Consider the following 21,046-nt stretch of genomic DNA (forward strand, 5'->3'; position numbering starts at 1 on the left):
TTCAAAAATTTAGTTACATTTTTCATTAATTCCGTATTTCTTGTTTCAAATATTTTTTGAATATTACATATACCGTCTAGGTTGTACTTTTGCCTGATATTTGCGATTTTGTGCATGTCAGTATGAGATGTTTGGCATCTTTTACGGAAGACATACGTGCACTTGTCGTATTTGAACGAAAGGTATGGCGGACTATTCCCATCGTACACCTGGCGAAAGTTGGGTGACTACGGGCGGCCGGTCACGTCGCAACGATGCCGGCACTATGCAGTGAAATCCGTTCTCTTCAAGAACCCCACCAGAACTAGGAATAGAGGGCCCCAACATGCCAGATCTCAGGACCCAGTACAAAGGAGAGGAATTTTTGGCAAGAGCTACCCCAGTTTTAGGTTAGAGAGAGAGAGAGAGACCTGTAGTTTTGGCTACTGGGGTTTTTATTTTTTCCTCGTCCTTGCGGAATGCAGTCAAATGCTTCCATGCACTCGTGCATCTCGTTCGCTCCTTTCTTCAAGGTGTGCCCGATCCGTTTCCACCTACTTTCTCGAATTCCTGTTGATATGTTGATATGTTCTGTTGACTGTGATGACGTCGACTATGGTGTCTTTGCTGGATAAGTTGAAACCGCAGACACGAACACGAGCAAAACAACACCCAGCGCATTCAAGCGGAAACCCACAGTTTGCTTCCGATTTCGAAATGCCGTAAACGAGCTGGGACCCATGCATAAAGCTCAAAAACAAGCCGAACTGTCACCTTATAAGAAGATAGTGACTTCGAATCGCGACGATAAACAAACCAAGACGGCAACAATACGGTCCTGGAAGCTTCGCATGATCATGCTTATGAAGTTCCATTGCCTGGTGACCGACGACGAAAGCTACATCAAGGCAGACACAGACATTAAACAGCTTTGGGATGAGGAGTTTTAACCCTCTCTGTCCCAGGGGTGTTTTGGTGGTTTACAGTTTTTGATCATGTAAAAAAGCTTATAATTAACAATTCGTCAAACGCAACTATACACCTTGTAAAGCAATGTTTTTACTACGTTACAAAATCAAAATATCCATATTTGAATGCCTCAAAAATTTTATCGGTCGATTTTAGTATCGGAAGTCATGGAGCACCTGTGCTACCATGGGACAGAGAGGGTTAAAAGGCAACCGTATGGGAAAAAGTGGCAAACATTTTAAGCATATAAAACTGTCGATGTTTGCCCTCGTTTGAAATGCGATATTTTCGTTGCAACCACCGGGATCGTTTTCCAGGTATTTTACAAGTACTAGTGCCTGAGAAAAGGCCTTTCTTGGAGCAACACGATTGTTCCGTGCTATTTTGGACGGATATATCATCCGGACATATTAACGAATAAAATGCCAAGAAGTCACCAAACAAAAATTTTCTAAATGCGGCAGAGCTCCACCCTATGAGATATTTTGGGCCATTGTCCAGCGGAACCTTAACGGGAAATTAGCAATCATTAACTTTTCGTCGAAGTGCCCAATTTTGGAAGCACTTTTCACCTTAAGAAGACACAAAAAGCACTGTTTGAAAGTGACAAACAGTTTGAGTTAAACTAGCATTTTGCGGAGAACATAGTGGACGAGATGGATGTACACTATCTGATGGCAGGATTTGAGCGAAAGACTCGCTATTTCGGATTTTTTTTAATTTTATTAGTAAACTTCAAAAAGAAACATTTTTTGATCTTTTTAATAGTAAATTTAATCAATTTATACGCATGTTTGACCGAATTTTCATTCTGACACCTTTTAGTAGCCAGTGAGGACAATTACCCTTATTCTGCGAGTCACATGACTCAATAGGACAATTGTCACTTAGGTGACTCGCCACGGCGAGTCGAGTCACCTAAGTGACAATCGTGTCACCTAGGTAAGAAACCCTTGTCACCTAAGTGACAAGGCGAGTCACCTAGGTGACAATTGTCACCTGATTCGCGGTGACTGCAACATAGTCACGTCACTCGCCTCGCAGAATAAGGGTAAATGTTAAGTCATGATATAAAGAGGCGAATTACGGCTGCGAATAGAGCCTTCTACGGATTACGTAGTTAGCTGGGTGTCTAAGCGTAAGATCCTGCGAACATTTTTGGTAGCAAACTAAAAGGAGAGTGATGAAGGCTCATGAACCACCAGATATATCAGATGTATAGGGAGGAAGTAAAACGCACAGACTGCAGTGAGGTGGTCACGTAGCAAGGATGTCAGATGAGCGACCTGCGAAAACAATACTTAGTAGAGAACCCAATAGAGGATGACGACTCCGGCAGACCACGTGCTGTCGATAAGGATACTCGAACAATGGGTCTCAAGTAGATTTTGCACTCGTAGATGAAATCAAGTGAGAGAATGTTTGATAGGTAACGGTTTGTTTTGAGTGAGTCATCGAGTCACAGACAGATTTCTCCACAACGATGAGCGCTTCTCCACTTCGTTTTTATAACTGAACTAAACGACTGAAATTTTGAAAAGAAAAAGAGTACATTAAACTAAGAAATGTCATCAAACAAATTAAATCCAACTAGTAATAAAACACCAACTCTATTTGTTCAGCTTGTCCATTTACAGGTTTGTTTTGGGTTGCCCTTAATAAATACCATGACCATCTTATGTGGCATTTGTTCGATACTGGAAATGGTTCAATATATTCACCCCCATCGAACCGTCTATCTGTTTCTTTGCCGTAAGTATGGCCAATAGTTTAACATTGTATACCTATTGTTCTTGCAACGGCTCAGTGTTCTATTCGTTGCCGTGATCTACTCTTTCCAATAATTTATATGGGCGACATAAATTAAACTTACGCTATGGAGTGTTGAAGATATTCTCAAGCGTCAGGCATTCATCTCGTTTTTTAATTTCTATTTTTCCTTACTATAACCAGTATTCCGTTTAGTGTTCACCACGTATGGGCGCATCTAAATGTGTTTGTATGTAATCCAAAGTTAAGTAAATCGATGTTAAACCTATATAGGTGGTATGTAATTACAATGGAACAAATAACACATCATTCCTGAAAATAATCATTCTTGAAGATCCATTTACACTTAACCAGATCACATAACTCAATTGTGGAAATTGGGCTCAGTTAGCTACGTATGTATGTAGACCAACGGCTATATTAAACCTTGCTAGTAACCAATGTTGAGATATGTAAGTCGTATTTGTTTACACGCAAGTTACGATCAACTATGGCAAAAACTGCAACTAACTTTTGTCTCTCTGGTCAAAAAAAATCCAGTATGGGCATTCTAATTGATCGTACCACCGTTCGACAAGTGGTTAGTGCGCAGGAAACCAAAAAAATATAATATTTGCCTGTCAAAAATCACTCGTTTCGTTGGGACTGCCAAAATTGAATCTACTTAAGCTTAAAAATATCTAAACGTAAAATAACCTACACATTATTCTCGAACGTTTTTCGGTTTGAATTTTTGTTACCCAAGTGAAGCTCTTATTTTTTTAAGTAGGCTGATTAGGTATTTTTCCGTTTGTTCGTGAATTCATCATTTCAGTGATCTGTCTAGTGTATGGGAGATGAATGATTATAAAACTTTATATTGTTAATCTTTTCAGTTGCTTTCATCTTTTTTTTGTCGATACTATACCATGTCTCCAATGTTTTCCAATATGCAGTGTTTTTTTATGATCCTGTCTTTGAGTGAATGTGTAATGATGCTATTATAGGTACGTATATTTGAATCTGACGAGGCTGATATTTCTGTAGCGATTTATGAAAATATTTACCCAAATATGTTGTACGAACGAAGATGACACAGATCCAGATTTTTTTCTAGTTTTTGAGACATTCTGCTTTTTGATCCCGAGTAATTACGAGTGCCATGATACGATTGGCATGTTCTTGTAAAGTGAGACCCACCATTCACCCGAATCGTCGCAATGGTTATATTAGGGACAAAAAGCTGAAAGCAGTTCTGGGATTGTTTGTTCTGGCTCTTGAGGTTCTTAGTTTACATATGTATGTATAATTAGGTTCGATTTTGTTTACTCCTGATGGTTTTTCCTAATAATAATACCGAACCGGAATGATAAACAGACCACGGTGACCAAAACTCGCACAAGCACACTGTACAGGAAAGTGGTTCACAAAACCGTTCTGCATTTTGATGGATGATGAAACGTTCATCAATGCCGACACCAGACAAATGCCGGGACAGGAATACAATGTTACCACCTCTAAGTTGTTCCTGAGAGTGTACGAAGGAATTTTGGTAAGCGATCTGCGGATGTGACAAAATGAGTCAACCGTTTTTCACAGCAAGGACTGTCAACGGAAAAATCTATTAAGACGAATGGCTCCAAAAGCGGTTTTTAGTCTTATTGATATCTCACGAGCTCGTTAATTGGGCTGTTCGTCAGTTGGGTCATGTTCTAACTAAACTGCAAAGCACTTAAATGGCAAAATTCTATCGTTTCGAAACCGCTATCAACTGTAAATCGGTTCAATTAGCGAACAACCCGATTCGCTAGTTGGAGTAAAGTCGTGACTGAATTAACAAACTCAGACTGTATCTTCGGCTGGGTCAAAAACACCAATGTTGTCTTCGTACATAGCTAAAGAGCATAACCCTCTAGATACTCCGGAACTTCGTTCTATCGGAATTTTTTGGGAACATTATGAGACAACATTGTGAACTTGAATTGGAGAAATTGTGGTTAAAACAGGAAAAAATACAACTTGTTTTGTGTGTCCAATTTTTTCCGAATTCCTACAGTTTAATGCGATACTAATTGTGAAAGAAATGAAGAAATGAAGAGCCTTGGTGTCATACTATTCACGATTTAAGCGCCAAACGGAATGCTGCGTCAAAGCGCCCGTCAGCGTTATTTTGACAGTTTTCCCATGGGTTTATTGTCAAATTGACGCTGACGGATGGGTTGACGCAGAATTCTGTTTGGGTCTTTACAGGGAATGTTAGAAAGTCATCGTCGTCACCAGCATAGAGCCGGAGTTGCTCGTGCAGTTTCAAGTAGTCGTCTCCATTGATATTGGGCCACTCGTCGCCAGAAGTTACAAATCTCTTTCGACCTGGTCAAGCCATACTGCACTGTCTTGTACTCTAATAGCCGCCCGCAAAGTCTTTGTCGATAAATAAGGGTCAAATAAGAAGTGGTGGTGAAAAATTTATGAAACTTTGTCCACCGATTGACAGATCTTGGTCTGCGGACCAACTTTGCTGAAAACAGTAATTTTTTTTATTGCCAATATCCCGATATATACCGAGACAAAGTTAACGTTTCACAGGCGCTGTACAAAATGCAATAGCGCGAGTAACGGAGGGTACAGTGACATTTATCATGCTAATAGAACATATCCACGAACCGGGAAAAATAGCAAAATGCTTGTGTTTGTGTAATGTTTTTCTGGACCTCTACATCCTTGTATCCTATCTGGGTCCAATCGCTTCTTGTTTGTCTGCTATACAAATCTAATCCCAAAAAAACGACAAAATTGAATTAGGACTATGTCAAAAATTTATTTCGAAGAATATTTTTCCTGAAGAACATATGTAAACTAATCGCTTTTGTCGCCTAAATAACAATGTGCAAACATTGGGTTAATTAGTCTGTGTTGGATTTGGTCCAAAATGGCATCCCATAAAAATTTGACTGGTATGAGCAACTATTAAACTGGCTCACATTTTCATCACATTTTCCAGAAAGCTGAGCCCGTTCGCTTTTGACTACAAGCTGTCAAATACGCCATTACGTCGTGAAAACTGCGTCAAGGATCTGGGGATACTGCTCGACTCTAAACTTACATTCAAACAGCACATCGCGTACATCGTGGACAAAGCCTGCAGAAACCTCGGATTCATTATGCGCATCGGCAAGAACTTCAACGATGTTTACTGCTTGAAAGCTCTTTATTGTGCATTAGTCCGCTCCAACCTTGAATACTGTGCTCCAGTTTGGAGCCCATACTATCAAAATGGAGTTAGCCGAATCGAGTCAGTGCAGCGGAGATTCATTCGTTTTGCTCTTCGGAAACTTCCGTGGAATAACCCTTTCCAGCTGCCAAGCTACGAACAACGCTGTAAGCTCATCGACCTAGACCCCCTTCATGTTCGTCGCGATGTAAATAGAGCAACAATTGTTTCCGATTTATTGACCTCACGGGTGGATTGCCCGTATATATTGCAAAACCTTGATATTCACGTCCGGAGTCGTACATTACGCAATAGCCACTTTTTACACGTGCCGAATCGACGGACTAACTACAGCAGCTTCAGCACGATTACCGGTCTCCAACGCCATTTTAACCGCTTTTACACCAGCTTCGAATTTGACGTCAGCCGTAACGTGCTGAAAAATCGCTTTTTTTCAATAGCGCGTAGTTTTTAGGTTAAATTATCATTTGGGCCACAAGGCCTGTTGATGTACAAATAAATAAACAAATTAAAATGGCTGAAATTTGCAGCTTTTATTAGCCACTAAACCAGAATTACCAATTCCCAATACATTGTTTACATTAACGCTGAAGGTAAATTATTGATGACAACAAAATTTATGTATACCAACTATTGAGTAAACAAATTATCGAACACTTTCTCAGAGCCAGTCAACCATCTTATAACTATATCGTCCAACAATTCATCGAATAAATGTCTTAAAACTTTGGATGACTGTCATATATTCCTTTTCTTCATTTTGTTATGCTATCTCTGGTTGTTAGCTATAGTAAACTTTTTTTTACAGTTATTCTAATGAGTCACTCTTCCAAAAAAGTAAAAAAAAAAAATAAACGTACGACCAATCTAAAAATTTGATTATGCATGTAATATTGTTTATAATATGTACCTCATGATTTCTCGGTTATTTTTTTCACCATTTTTCTGTTTGTCTCTCTTTATCTGTTTCGCATACTTTCATACTCTCACGCTCGCGCAAAAAAGTTCGCGATTGCTCGCTTCTGTTTCTTCTATACATGAATGTGGTTTTCAGTTATTTCCGTTAAAAACTCTTCGTGCTCCATGCCAGGTGATGCATGCCCGGTCTGTTGTTCGCGTCGCAACCTGACCAGCCGCGCTTCAGCACGGGCGCGTGTCTCCCACAGCAAACCGTTGTCTCAATAGCAGCCGACCTCGGAGGTATCTGCCAGCTTAGGGCAGAGCTCTTTGAATACCTTTGACACGTATGAACATTTGGCGTCTAGTCCACCGCCAGGTGGCAAATCCGGAATGTGTTGTTCGCTGAGTTGTTTCAGCAGTAATCCGTACTCTACGTTTGGGCCCATTTCGGTGATAATCTCTTCGATCTTTGTACGCAATGCTGCTTCTAGTTTTTCCTCCTTTTTCAAAGCATCTTCACTCACCCCAGGGGCACCCGGGAATGCAATGATAATTATGCTCATATTGTCACGGCTTCCCTTGTGCAGACAGGTGTCGATAACCTGGTTTGTTATGTCTTCCAAGTTGTCCGAAATTTGCATTCGACTGTGTATAAACTGGCAGAGATTGGCATTGCTCATAACATCCCACACACCATCGCAGGCAAGCACCAAAAATTCATCGGTTGGGTCCCGATCTAGACAGAATATTTCAGGCTCTGGCGAAACCAGCTGCTTGCACGGATCTATACCCTGGGCACTTTTAAAATCGTAATCTCCAAGTGCTCGGGAAACAGCCAGGCTGCCGTTTACCCTTTGAATCATTACCGAACCACCAGCATTCACAATGCGCTGTTTTTCTCCTGGCAGTATAGGTTTGTGGTCTTGAGTCGAAAAAATAGGTGCGCTATTACGACAGAGAACAGCTCGCGAATCACCGCAATTAGCAACGTAGACGCTTTGTCCCGAGATAAAAGCACAGACAGCAGTTGTGCCGGACTTGTCTGCTCCAGAGGCTAGCTCCGGTATGTCTCGCATCGTTTCGTCCAGTTTAAGGAAGCCAGCATGTATGCCTCTGGTGATATCGTTATTGCTAAATTCTTGTGTTCGGATAATAGACTGTAGCAAGTTTTTGGCACAATGATCAGCAACTTTGTGACCAGCATGTCCATCGAAAACCGCGAAATAGTTCCAATCGTCTAAACCTTCACCTAGTCCCGTTTTTGAATAATGTGCATCTTCCATTTCGCATCGCCATCCTTGCATTGAACCGACACCGTACCGTAAACCGTTCCCTTCACCATGTTCGTTGTGTTTCGCTGTCATCGGTTTCTCCAGAAACGCACCCATCTCGTAAGCTTTTCGACTGTGGTCTGCTTTTCTCACACCAGTATCAACATTGGCCACTCACTTCCTCCTACCGACTGTCGCGGCTGGTTGTCAACCAAACACCTCTTCCCACCTCCAAACAGTGTGCGCGCACCTTTTTATTGTTCCACGAATCGTGTCCACCAGGAGCAATCAGCTGAGCGCAATCTGCGTGTGATAGGAAAAAAAGTAAATAAAAGCGGTAGAAATTTAGTGTTCGGTTTTTGATAAGATACAGCTCCCCGTTAATCCCTCTCTGTGCTGTAGTCTCAAAGCTGCCATTCACTGCCGAGCCGTGATCAACCAACGGGAAATACACCGAAATAGAGATGACCTCAGCTGAGCTGGAAAAGCTGGCATCGAGTTCACCAGTCGCCCTTTAGTTAGCAAGGTTTTTTTTGCCTTTTTACTATATAAATATATAGTAGAAAGGTATTGAAATCACTCTAAACTCCGAATTTCGAAGGGAGATCTAGCGGACCAAGTGTGCGTGTGTGTGTGTGTGTGTGTGTGTGTGTGTGTGTGTGTGTGTGTGTGTGTGTGTGTGTGTGTGTGTGTGTGTGTGTGTGTGTGTGTGTGTGTGTGTGTGTGTGTGTGTGTGTGTGTTCGCACATTTTTTCAGAGATGGCTAGACCGATTTTGATGCATTTAGTATCGAATGAAACGGCTAGGTTGCAATTGAATTTAAAGCACAAATATCATGATAATTGGGTTTCATAAAGCAATGTAAAAAAAAAAAAGAGTTTAAAACACATATTTGTCACACATGAGTATTAGTTCACTGAAAAACATTCTACGGTTTATTATTATTTGAAAATTACTGTTCAGATCTATCAAACGAAATCAAGTTACTGAAAATCGGACGATTTATGCGAAAGTTATTCAAACTTAACACTTGAGCGCCGTATATTAAACCGTTAAAAAGGTGTATGATGTATATGTTAGTGTTTTACCTGCAGTTACTCACAGTCGGACAACTATACGAAGAAAAGCAGTTTGTTTAACTCACTGTTATTCGCACTGTTGTATTTTGTCACATGTTACTAAATGAGTACTTTAGTTTAGAATATAATTTGAAGACATTTTCTGATACCAAACTCGATTTGTCCGACCGAATATTTTGTGGTTTTTAAAATTTGGGGAATTATTTGTTCCTCAGGATTATAAAAAATCTTAACTAAAAATGACTCAACGACGAATTAAGTAAAGCAGCTGCAGTTCGTTCTATTTATTCGTAACATGGTCTCTTGCACCTAGTGTCACAACTTCGGGTTCGCGATCGGGATCGGCTCTGCCGCTCACAGTTTCCGCTCCCAGAGTTTTAAACCCATACAAAATAAACATGAAATGTTTTTCTTGCGAAGCCATCACTTTTCTGGTCTTGCGATGACAAAAATCCCTGACTTCAAATAAAATTCCCTATAATTTCCTGACTTTTCCAGGTTGAAACAAATTTCTTTGAAATTTCCAGATTTTCCAGGTAAGCGATACCCAGTAGACAAACAATAGAGCACAATACAAATAGACGATTGGTACTTTTTCTATCCCTTAAGAGTTACTTTTAAATTTCTGCATCACAAATGACAATAGCCCGAGGCTAATCAACTTCGCTGCAGCCAAAGGAATGGCTATCTGATTGTATTTATTTTGCACGACGGAACATTTGGAAGACACCTGGAAACACCTTATTGGAGAGGCCTGCTCTCAGATCAACCACGTTCTGGTTGATGGGCAATTTTCTGATGTCGCATACGTACGATCCTTCCGGGGACCAAACGTCGATTCGGACCACTGTCTCGTAGTAAGCGATTCGCGCGCGATTATCCAATGTATTCAAATCGAAACCAATGCAGATATGACTGAACATTCAGCGGTTATATGGGGAGAGTTGCTGCAGAGTACTCTTGGAAAACTGATAAGCGGATCGGTGAACAACTTGGAGAGAACCTGAACGAGCAGTAGAGGGACATCCACGGCGCGATCAGCACTATAGCGCGAGAAGTGTTGGGTACTCCTGTTGCAGCCACTTACATTGAGTGGTTTGACGCAGCTGAAAAGGATAGTATCCCTGCCGAACTTTTGAAAGTCGGGAGCGAATGGCTGTATTATGTAAATTATCAGGTTATACAAGGTATGGACTGAGAAGGAACCACCTAAAAGGGACATCGACTCAAATGCAGCAATTCTCGAGGCATTACGCTCCTCAATTCTGCATACACAATTCTCTGCCGCATCCTGATTCTCTGACTGAGGTGGTTGCAGGAAACCTTGGCTGGCGGATACCAGTGCGATACCAGTGCGAACGAAATAAGCTGTGACAGATTATGCTTGAACATAATTTTCCAACAAAACTGATTAGGCTGATACGAGCTACCGTTGATGATTCATAGGTGAGCATAGGTTGGAGAATTCGCAAATTGAATATATACACCAAGCATCGGCAAGCAATTTTATCACCCCAAATTGACCAAAATGAATGGTTCAACTCGCCATATCGAATGAGCCGCATACATTCACGATTCATAGCATCGCTAAATATACGAAAATCGTATACAACGCAAAAGTGCGAAATAAAACGTTCTGTTGCTTCAAAAGCCACTAACACTACTTTAAACTATTCTCTATTCACGGTAATACTATTTAGGACACTTTCTGGCATTTTTTTTTTTTTTTTTTTTTAACTCGTTTATTTGATTTGGCTCGTTTGCGGTAGCTTAGAGGAGCCGTAAGTCTTTTATAGGAATGTTATAATTGTGAGCTTTGCTTATAACCTATGTTAGGAGGTATGATCGATACACCCGATTTACTGGGGTTAGTAGGTTTACACAGTTTTCTTAATATATAGGGGCTAGGAGGGATGGATTAGGGATTTCATTTGTACTTGCGTCGTTTGCAAAGGTGCAACTACATTGCAGTGTGTGGTATCGCAGTCGTACTGGCGTTGTTTGATACTGGCGTTTTACTGTCTTTGGACCATGTCTGCTGTCTCCAGTACATGTTACTGTCACATTGGGGTGTAGGACGAGTAGTCTGGGAATTAAATGTAGAATTTTATTTTAAATCTTTATGTCAGCATTTTTTAGGAATGCGTATATGAGATTCATATACTGGAGATCTCGGCTACCCAGAATATCTCGTACAGGGACGTTAGGTTGTCTTCCTCGGGCCCGAAGGGAATCAGTTAGCTTAGACCTAGCATCACAGAATTCGGCACACGACCAAACAACATGCTCGATGTCGTGGAAGCCATCGCCGCAAACACAGTGGTTACTCTCTGCAAGCCCAATACGAAAGAGATGCGTGTTTAACGTGTAGTGATTGGACATAAGTCTAGACATCACGCGAATGAAATCTCTACTCACATTCAATCCCTTGAACCATGCTTTCGTCGATACCTTAGGAATGATGGAATGTAGCCATCGTCCCAATTCATCTATATTCCATGATGTTTGCCAACAAATGAGCGACCTCTGACGCAAGGTACTATAAAATTCGTTATAAGCAATTGGTCTATCGAAAATAATGCCATCAATTGCACCCACCTTAGCTAAAGAATCAGCCTTCTCATTACCCGGAATGGAGCAATGAGAAGGGACCCAGGCTAAGGTAACCTTAAAATTTTTATCAGTTAAAGCACTAAATAGCTCCCGTATTTTCCCCAGGAAATACGGGGAGTGCTTTACCATCTTCATCGATCGCAGAGCCTCAATGGCACTGAGACTATCTGTGAAGATGAAGTAGTGGTCTGTGGGCATAGTTTCGATGATTCCAAGGGAGTATTGAATTGCAGCAAGTTCTGCGACATACACGGAAGCAGGAGCATCGAGTTTGTAGGAGGCAGTAAAATTTTCGTTGAAGACACCGAAGCCAGTGGACTCGTCGAGGAAGGATCCGTCAGTGTAGAACATCTTATCGCAACTAACATTTTTAAATTTGTTGAAGAAAATTTTGGGGATCTCTTGCGATCGCAGTTGATCCGGGATACCGAAAGTTTCTTCTTTCATGGTGGTGTCGAAGAATATAGCAGAGTTCCATGTATCTAGTGATGCGACACTCATGGGAGTATACTGAGAAGGGTTGATATCTTGAGCCATGTAGTCAAAATATATAATCATAAATCTAGATTGAAATTGAAGTTCAACCAGCTTTTCAAAATTATCAATTACTAATGGGTTCATAATCTCACATCGAATGAGTAAACGATAGGATAATTCCCAAAATCGATTCTTCAACGGTAGAATCCCCGCCAGAACTTCGAGACTCATCGTATGGGTCGATTGCATGCAGCCTAAGGCAATACGCAGACAACGGTATTGTATTCTTTCTAACTTGATAATATGCGTATTAGCGGCGGATCGAAAGCAAAAACACCCATATTCAAGAACAGATAATATCGTTGTTTGGTATAGCCTTGTAAGATCTCCTGGGTGAGCTCCCCACCAAGTTCCGGTAATTGTACGAAGAAAATTTATCCTCTGTTGGCATTTTTGAATCAGATACCTAAAATGGCATGCCCAAGTGCATTTGGAATCGAACCAGATACCGAGATATTTGTAAACTAGTACCTGAGCGATCGTTTTACCCATAAGTAGGAGCTGAAGTTGTGCTGGATCATGCTTCCTAGAAAAAACGACCAACTCTGATTTTTCCGGGGAGAATTCGATACCCAGCTTTAACGCCCAATCGGACAAATTGTCCAAAGTATCTTGCAAGGGTCCTTGCAAATCGTTAGCCGTGGATCCTGTAATGGAAACAACGCTATCATCTGCAAGTTGCTTTAACGTGCATGACTCTTCGAGACAACTATCAATATCGTTAACATAAAAGTTATACAGAAGAGGACTTAGACATGAGCCCTGGGGAAGACCCATGTAGCTAATTCGAGATGTTGTCAAATCATCATGTGTAAAACTCATGCGTTTTTCCGACAACAGATTGAGCAAAAAATTATTCATAACCGGTGAGAGACCCTGCAAGTGAAGTTTCTCGGTCAAAACTTCTACGGAGACAGAGTCAAAGGCCCCTTTAATGTCCAAAAAGACGGATGCCATTTGCTCCTTCTGAGCGTAGGCGAGTTGAATCTCAGTAGACAGCAACGCTAAGCAATCGTTTGTTCCTTTGCCCCTGCGGAAGCCAAATTGGGTATTTGAAAGTAAGCCATTCTCTTCGACCCATTTATCCAGGCGAAGGAGGATCATTTTCTCCATTAACTTTCGGATACAGGAAAGCATCGCAATCGGCCTATAAGAATTATGATCGGAGGCTGGTTTCCCGGGTTTTTGAATGGCGATTACTTTCACTTGCCTCCAGTCTTGCGGAACAATATTCAGCTCGAGAAACTTATTGAACAGGTTCAACAAGCGTCTTTTGGCAGGGTCAGGCAGATTCTTCAACAAGTTGAATTTGATTCTGTCTAACCCTGGAGCAGTATTGTTGCAAGAAAGGAGAGCTATAGAAAATTCTACCATTATAAACGGAGGTTCATTTGCAATCGAAGGGGACGCGTCGCGAAAAGATCTCTGAGCCGGGACAGAGTCCGGACAGACCTTCTTGGCAAAGTCGAGAATCCATCGGTTAGAGTACTCCGCACTTTCGTTTGAAACGTTACGGTTCCGCATGCGTCGAGCGGTGCTCCAAAGAGTGCTCATCGCTGTTTCTCTCGACAAACCGCTCACGAACCGACGCCAATATCCGCGTTTTTTCGCTTTCATCAAACTCTTCATCTGTCTCTCAAGTACCTCGTACTTCCTAAGCAGATCTATCGAACCGTGTTTTCGAAAGTCCTTATACGCCAAGGACTTTTGCGCGTACAGTTCAGAGCACTCTTTGTCCCACCAAATGGTGGAAGATCGCCGGTTGAACGTTTTCCCGGGTGTCGGTTTCGTCTGAGCTTGAGTCGCGGCGTCGAGGATCAAGCCAGTAATAAAGCCGTAATCTTCCTCCGGAGGAAGTTCATCGCGCGATTCGATGTTTTCTGAAATTACGGCCGCGTAGCGTTTCCAATCGATATTGCGTGTGAGGTCATATGTAACATTGATTGAATGCACGGGTGGGTAGCCATTAGTAATTGATATAAGGATTGGCAGATGATCACTACCGTGGGGATCATTGATTACCTTCCACTTGCAATCTAACGCTAGTGATGTTGAACAGAGAGATAGATCCAGTACGCTGGCGCGGGCTGGAGGATTAGGTATACGTGTCGCTTCCCCAGTGTTTAGAAGTGCCATATCGAAGTCGTCAATCAGGTTATTAATTAGGGAGGATCGGTTGTCGTCGTATAACGACCCCCATTGAGTGCAATGGGAATTGAAATCTCCCAGAATTAGCAAGGGTGCGGGAAGCAATTCTGCAATATCAGAAAGTTGCTTCTGCTCAATCCGCACCGATGGAGGGATATATATCGAAGCGATACAAAGGTCTTTTCCTTTTATTTTAGCATGAATGGCAACGACTTCTATATTCGAGAACGAGGGGAGATCTATTCGGAAGAACGAATAGCACTTTTTGATCCCTAGAAGTACTCCTCCACCATGTGATCCTCGGTCTCGTCGGATGACGTTAAAATCGTGGAAGTTGAGATCATTACTTGAATTGAGAAAAGTTTCACAGAGCGCGAATACGTCACAGTTAGAAATATTTAATAATTGTTTGAGAAGGTCGAATTTGGGGATGATACTTCTGCAATTCCACTGTAACACAGCGATAGAGTTCTCAGCATTTTTCGACGTATTAGTCATCGAAGGATACGATAGCTGAGAGGAGGGGCCATTGTGCAGTTAGTTGCTTCAAAAATGTCTTAACTGTGGGAAGAAAGGCAAGTAGAAAGCTTTTGAGTGGATCCGAGATGTTGAAGGTTTGAAATATCCAGTCCACAATGTCAGAGAACTTCAAAAATCCCTTTCCCGATTTGATCTCTGAGTGTAAGTTGGATGTGCCAGGGGTTTTTGGTGCACCAGAAAGCGGTGGGTACTCCTGGTTTGATCTCAAATTTTGCAACCCTGGAGGTACCTGCTTCGGATTTTTTTCACCGCTTTTCTTCGAGTTTGATGTATTTTCCATTCCGCTCGGGGATATCTTAAGTCCTTTGCGAGTAAGTCGAGGAGAGTTAATTGTTTTCCTCTTCCTAGAGCTTTCTTGCATGGCATAAGAACATCCTTCGAGGGGTTCGTCAGAAGTACCCTCGTCGGTTGGCAAAAAGGAATAAATATTTTCGTTGGTCAATGGCTCGGCTTTCTTGAGCATTTCTGCAAAAGAGCGCTTGGAACGTTCCCTAAGGGAGCGTTTAATTTTTTCCTCGCGCTGTTTGTACGTGGGACATGCCGCGAGATCATGTGGGGTTCCCTCGCAGTAAGGACACTTCTCAGTGTCCTCATTACAAGCGTTCTCCACATGATTGCCGCCACATTTGCTACAGCGTGCCTTATTGCAACAGTAGGAGGCTGTATGACCCAACTGCTTGCAGTTCTGGCAGTTCATGACCCGCGGTACGAACAGGCGTACAGGCAGACGAACCCTATCCAGAAGGATGTAGTTTGGCAATGCAGATCCGGCGAAAGTTACCCGAAAGGATTCCGAAGGGCAGAATATTTTCTTCCCGTTTTCGATCGACGCTGAATGCAATTGCTTGCAGTCCAGTACCTTTACCTTTTGCAGCATGGAGTTCTTGAAACAGCCAACGCCATGCTCCAAAATGTATTCGACGGTGAGGTTCCCATCGGTAACTACACCGTCAATCTCTACATCCTTGGCAGGGATGTACACGCGATACTCTCTCGTGAAAAGCTCGCAGCTAGCAATTGCGTTTGCTTGCTTCAAGCTTTTCACGGCAACTCGCAGTTTATTCGGTCTCACCTTTGTTATCTCGGTTACGTCCGAAAACTGTTTTGCCAGGTCTTTGCCAATTTGTAAAATGTTCAAAGGTTTCGTTTTGGGCCGGAAGAAAACAATAAACGGCCCCTTCGAGTCATCCGGATAAGCCTTAATCCGTTGTGCAACCTGTAGGTCCGAGGCTGGGAGGCCGGACGGGGCTGGGGGACCAGACGAGACTGGAGGACTGAGCGGTAAGTTCAAAAGAGGTGAACTAGGCGGTGAGATATCTAGCTCATCTATTTCCTCCTCGTCCGTTCCAACGTCGATGAACATCGCGACGTTAAGGTTTTCCATTTTAGCGGGAGCAATAAGCTCTACCGCTCATGTACTTTAAAAACTGGGATGTAGGGGGGGGTCAATTTAACGGAAAAGCAATTTATCAAATAATCAAAAAAAAAAAAAAAAAAATATAAATATATAAAGAGTTCAATACTTCACCAAACGCAATCCAGACCACCTGGTAGGTGAGTTGATCTCTTCCTGGCTAAGTGACGCTGTGCGCAAACAATACAGCAGGACCGACTGATGTCGATCGATGCTTCTGTTGCGTCCTGGTTAGCACGTGTTCGGGGCAGCACACAATGAAAACTACAATGCCGCTTGTCGGGCTGTGCTATTTCGATAGCATACGATATACGGCACTGTAGCACAAAGATTCGGGAGGCAAAAAACTGCAACTTCACTTGTGTTGTGTCGAAACGAACGGCACAGCACACCAAGCACACAATTCATTGGCCTTGAACGCGGATTGAAAAGCAAAATTTTTATACTTTACGGAGCGATCGTACAACAAGTGTTAACTGGACAACGGTTGTCACTCGAATGGGCTTTCTGGCATTGCCGGGTATATTATATCCATTAAATCAGCCGCGTTCAAAGTTCAACATTCAATTTTTGAACGCACTTGCGATGTTTATGTTTACTTGTGATAAAGTATGCCGATAAATGCATCATCGGCAGCAGAAGCGAATAATTGTATGTTCATGAGGGACGTTCATCGATTCAAATGTTCAGTTTTTCGTGAATTCTTCAACCACTGCGGGCGAGACATCGGACTCGTTTGTGACGTTAGATGGCTGGAAGCAAGGTGACGAATTTGCTGTTCAACATTGCATTGAAATGTGCTATTCGAAGGGCACGCGTGCGGAGAAACGGTACCATCATCACGAAATCTCACATGCTCCTAGAGTTTGCGGACGACATCGATGTCATCGATGTCATTGGTGCGAGGATGCTGGATAAAAGACCAGCAAAAACAATATTCAGCACAGAACCCTACAGACGTACCCGTTGGACTGTTGACGAGGATGCTAGAGCCATGCTCTCTGTTTCAAGTCGAGACATTTGATATTAGTCTATAATTGCTGTCACTTAGTCATTGATTCCACTCGCACCAGTGTCCTTACGCATCTGGCTCCTTTTCCCTGATATAGCTTTCGCTGTGTGTATGTATGTGTTTGCATGTATTGTTGTGCGTGAGTGTGTGTGTGCTTGTTATACTTCTATACACCTCCCAAACATGTGTTTATAAGGGTGCTTATTGTGGCCCACAAACTGACTTGTTTTAAATGCTTAAATCAGCCTTGACATTAGGGTGCCCATTGTGCCCCTAATTATTTTAGATGTGCATGGTACAAATAAATGTGACTGTCAAATTTTAGAATTTATCTAAATACATATTTTCAACATGTTAATCTTTCAGAAATAAAATAGAATTGGTTCATGGTATGGTTTACAGCCATGAGAGAAGGATAAGCAAAAAGCCAAAGAGGGACCTTATAACGTATAGAGTTAAAATACTAATATTCCCGTTATTCAATGAATTTAAAGGCGTGGTGTATATCACTCTAAGAACATACTATTGTTATTGCTCAGGGCTGTCCAAGTGCAAATTTAGAATCTCCGCTCAGGTAAATGTTACATGTTATAGCGACAGATAAGTCGCTATACCTAGAAATACTCAAATATTAATTTTGCATAAGTAAGCCGTCAGTCAGATTTTGATTACGATCAATGAGGAAAATATATTTTCTATTTCTCAGGTAATCTTAATCTCCATTAGATAAGATATTCTCAACAATAAATCCGTAGTACATGGTGCTACTTGTACATACTTGTTTCTTTTTTCCTCGTATATTTAAAGGTGCGCCGTCTATTGATAATAATTGATCTTGATTCATGACTCATTTCGAACCTTAAGGTGAAACGGTATTGAATCATAACGGAGAGTTACCTTTATTTGTGATGGTACTTTCCGTTTTGATTCAAAATCTAGCGGTTTTTGAGTACCTTGTCGCCTCTGTAATCTATAGTCTCTGTAGAGGATATGGGTTCGATTAATCCGGCCATGTTGGATTCAGTACCGTTTCACCTTAAATTAATAACAAAAATCGACTTTTCTAACTCGAGTTAGAGTTATTAAGATTAACAGAATAACATCCAACTATGCAAATTTCTATCCATTTAGGTATATATGTACTACTTTTAGATTAGATACTCATCAGATACTTTCAACGCACATTTTAAATTTTATTAAAAAATTGTATGGAACAGTTTTTATTTTCAGAAAACTGCCGCTTTTCAGCTTTGAATGCATCCAATTCACTTTCATAAACAATAAATGGTATAAAAGTGTTATTCTGTATGATAAAATCCAGTAAACTAAAGCCATTCTTAATTGGTATATCACGGTAAGAACGTTGGATACCGGAACAAAACAACCCTAACAGCAGCAAAATGCACTCCTATGTTTACTGCCATAACTATCGCTTCGGCTAAGCAGTGTCAAGATCGATTGCACCATACTGTTATTGGATTATTTGCTTTGTCGCATTAATGGTGCAACTGGTCACGAGATTCTATTCTATGTATTTACACATGCATGAGTAAATGCAGTCACGATTCATTCATAAGTGCTGGTGATGTGTATACGGGTTTAAACACGTAGGGTATCTACACAAAGGTTATTTTGACGCGGAACAACCAGGCGAGAGCCAGTGAGCACCGGCTATCCTTGCAATCCGGTGCGAATGCTTGACCTTTTTACTATAAATTACTCCGTAACACATCAAACTTGTTGAAGCATTCAATCGATTACACCAAATTACCAGCTGCATGTGTTTTTTGTATTAACGCCACATCACCTATTTAATTAACAAGAATTATTCCAATCATTGGGTCGATGCCCTGGCCAACATTTTTGTATTTACAAATTCACAATTAGTATTGAACGCAAAGTTACGGTAAATATCTGCTTAATTATCGATATTCATAGATGTAAAACGACTTTGATTTAATGATTTTGCTTTGCAGAATTAAAAAATTCTACGAGATCAACTCTATAGGGTTCACAAGACGTCTTTAGAAACAATAATAAAATGTTTTCGAAAATTCGAAGCAAAAAAATTAACTTGTCGAAGCAATTTAAACTTCATCAATAAGATGACAAGCCAGCACTTTATTATACAGTTAACAAACAAAGGCTATGTCTGAACTTGTCTGAACAAACCAGCTATTATCTAAATATCTTATTTTACGTACCTGCCTTCACAATTTGGAAATTCGTCAATTTTTCGCTCTTTAAAAAATGTAATCCTTCCGCTTAGGATGGCAAATCCGCTGAATATCTTAATAATCAGAACGTAGTTTCGCTAAATAAACCACGGGACCAAGTTTTTTTCTCTGTATCAGCCCTGTCAATATGCAAAAATCTTCCAGGTAGTATTTTTGTAGGAGCAACGGTATCAAAGGTCTCTAGTCGAAAATTCTTTCGCGACTACTGTTAATTATAAATTCGGAGATTTGTTGATCTCGCTGGCGTGCAAGCTTTTTTCGGCCCTGTTCTGTTTCTACCCGTGTATGACGATTGCGAATATTATGACACGGCGTCACAGGATATAACAGAAAAGCACTTCACAGCACAAATAGCACCCAAAATTCTTCTCTTTTCGGCTAATATTGAAAGGACTGTATCAAATGCACTGTATTTTCTTACGTGTACAGTACAGCAGGTTAAAATTTAGGTGAAAAAACGATGTTTGCTGTCGTACGGACCAAATCGTGTGTATTGTAGATTGTAGCACTTTTATACGAAGTAAAAATCGCTCAAAATACAAATTGGGCGGCTGACGTTTCTCGGCCTCACACGGACACGGGTCACACCACTACACCGAAAAAATACAGCAGCCGTCGTGCGCGCAAAATTGACGTTTCTCTGCGCACACGAACGTCACAGTGATCTTCAGCGGCTTTTGTGCAAGATGCGACGGCTGTATTTTGCACACCGAGGCAAATTTCCGTATACTCTTTATGTGTGAAACTGCATATTTTTTGCAATTTGATCTGACAAATAACATATACGTGTGAGGTATACATAGTAATCATTTGTATCGCCATGAATAACATTTATGACCCCATTAAAAATATGTACTAGAGCACATAATTTTCAACTATAGGATGTGAAACATAATTGTTATGGCAGTTCACACATAAATATAATTTCTAATAGGGAATTCATAAATTAACCTGGGTTCGTGCTAACTCGAACCCGAAATTTATGAACGTTACGGGCAGTTTGACAGATCGACCCGTAAGTCGTAATGCTGGACAGTTTTAACCTGTGCTTCAAACTGAATGCTGTTAGTTTAGGGGCCGTGCAATAATAACGTAAGGGCTTTTTCTTCAGTTTTGAACCCCCCCTCCCCCCTATATAAGACTTTGTAAGATTTTGGCCAATCCCCCCTCCCCCCATAAAAAATCTTAGTAAGATTTTTTGAAACATTAAAACTCAAGTTTTATTTAAAAAGTTAGACATTGAAAGAATATTGAAACAGTCAACAAAGTTTAAACAAGTTTATAAAAACCAAAGTTCAAAAAAATTAATAAAAAAAACAATATCCATTATCTGTTGTAAATCCCTTTATGGCCCACTCACGAACAG

General features: G+C 41.1%; 1 protein-coding gene across 1 annotated transcript; it reads right to left on the bottom strand.

Moving 5' to 3' along the window:
- Positions 1-2,558: 2,558 nt before the first annotated feature.
- Positions 2,559-20,177, bottom strand: LOC128743924 (protein phosphatase 1B). The gene is made up of 2 exons (XM_053840627.1): positions 19,648-20,177; positions 2,559-8,403 (listed from the first exon to the last, which is right to left on the bottom strand). Exon 2 carries the CDS (start codon positions 8,215-8,217, stop codon positions 7,108-7,110), a length of 1,110 nt encoding a protein of 369 aa, XP_053696602.1. The 5' UTR covers positions 8,218-8,403; positions 19,648-20,177; the 3' UTR covers positions 2,559-7,107.
- Between the last annotated feature and the right edge of the window lie 869 nt (positions 20,178-21,046).

Source organism: Sabethes cyaneus, chromosome 3 (assembly GCF_943734655.1).
Source record: "Sabethes cyaneus chromosome 3, idSabCyanKW18_F2, whole genome shotgun sequence".
In the NCBI taxonomy this organism is placed as follows: Eukaryota; Metazoa; Arthropoda; class Insecta; order Diptera; family Culicidae; genus Sabethes; species Sabethes cyaneus.

Bases quoted from the DNA above. Each gene is read 5' to 3' on its own strand.
- LOC128743924 (XM_053840627.1), bottom strand. From the start codon at position 8,217: ATGGGTGCGTTTCTGGAGAAACCGATGACAGCGAAACACAACGAACAT.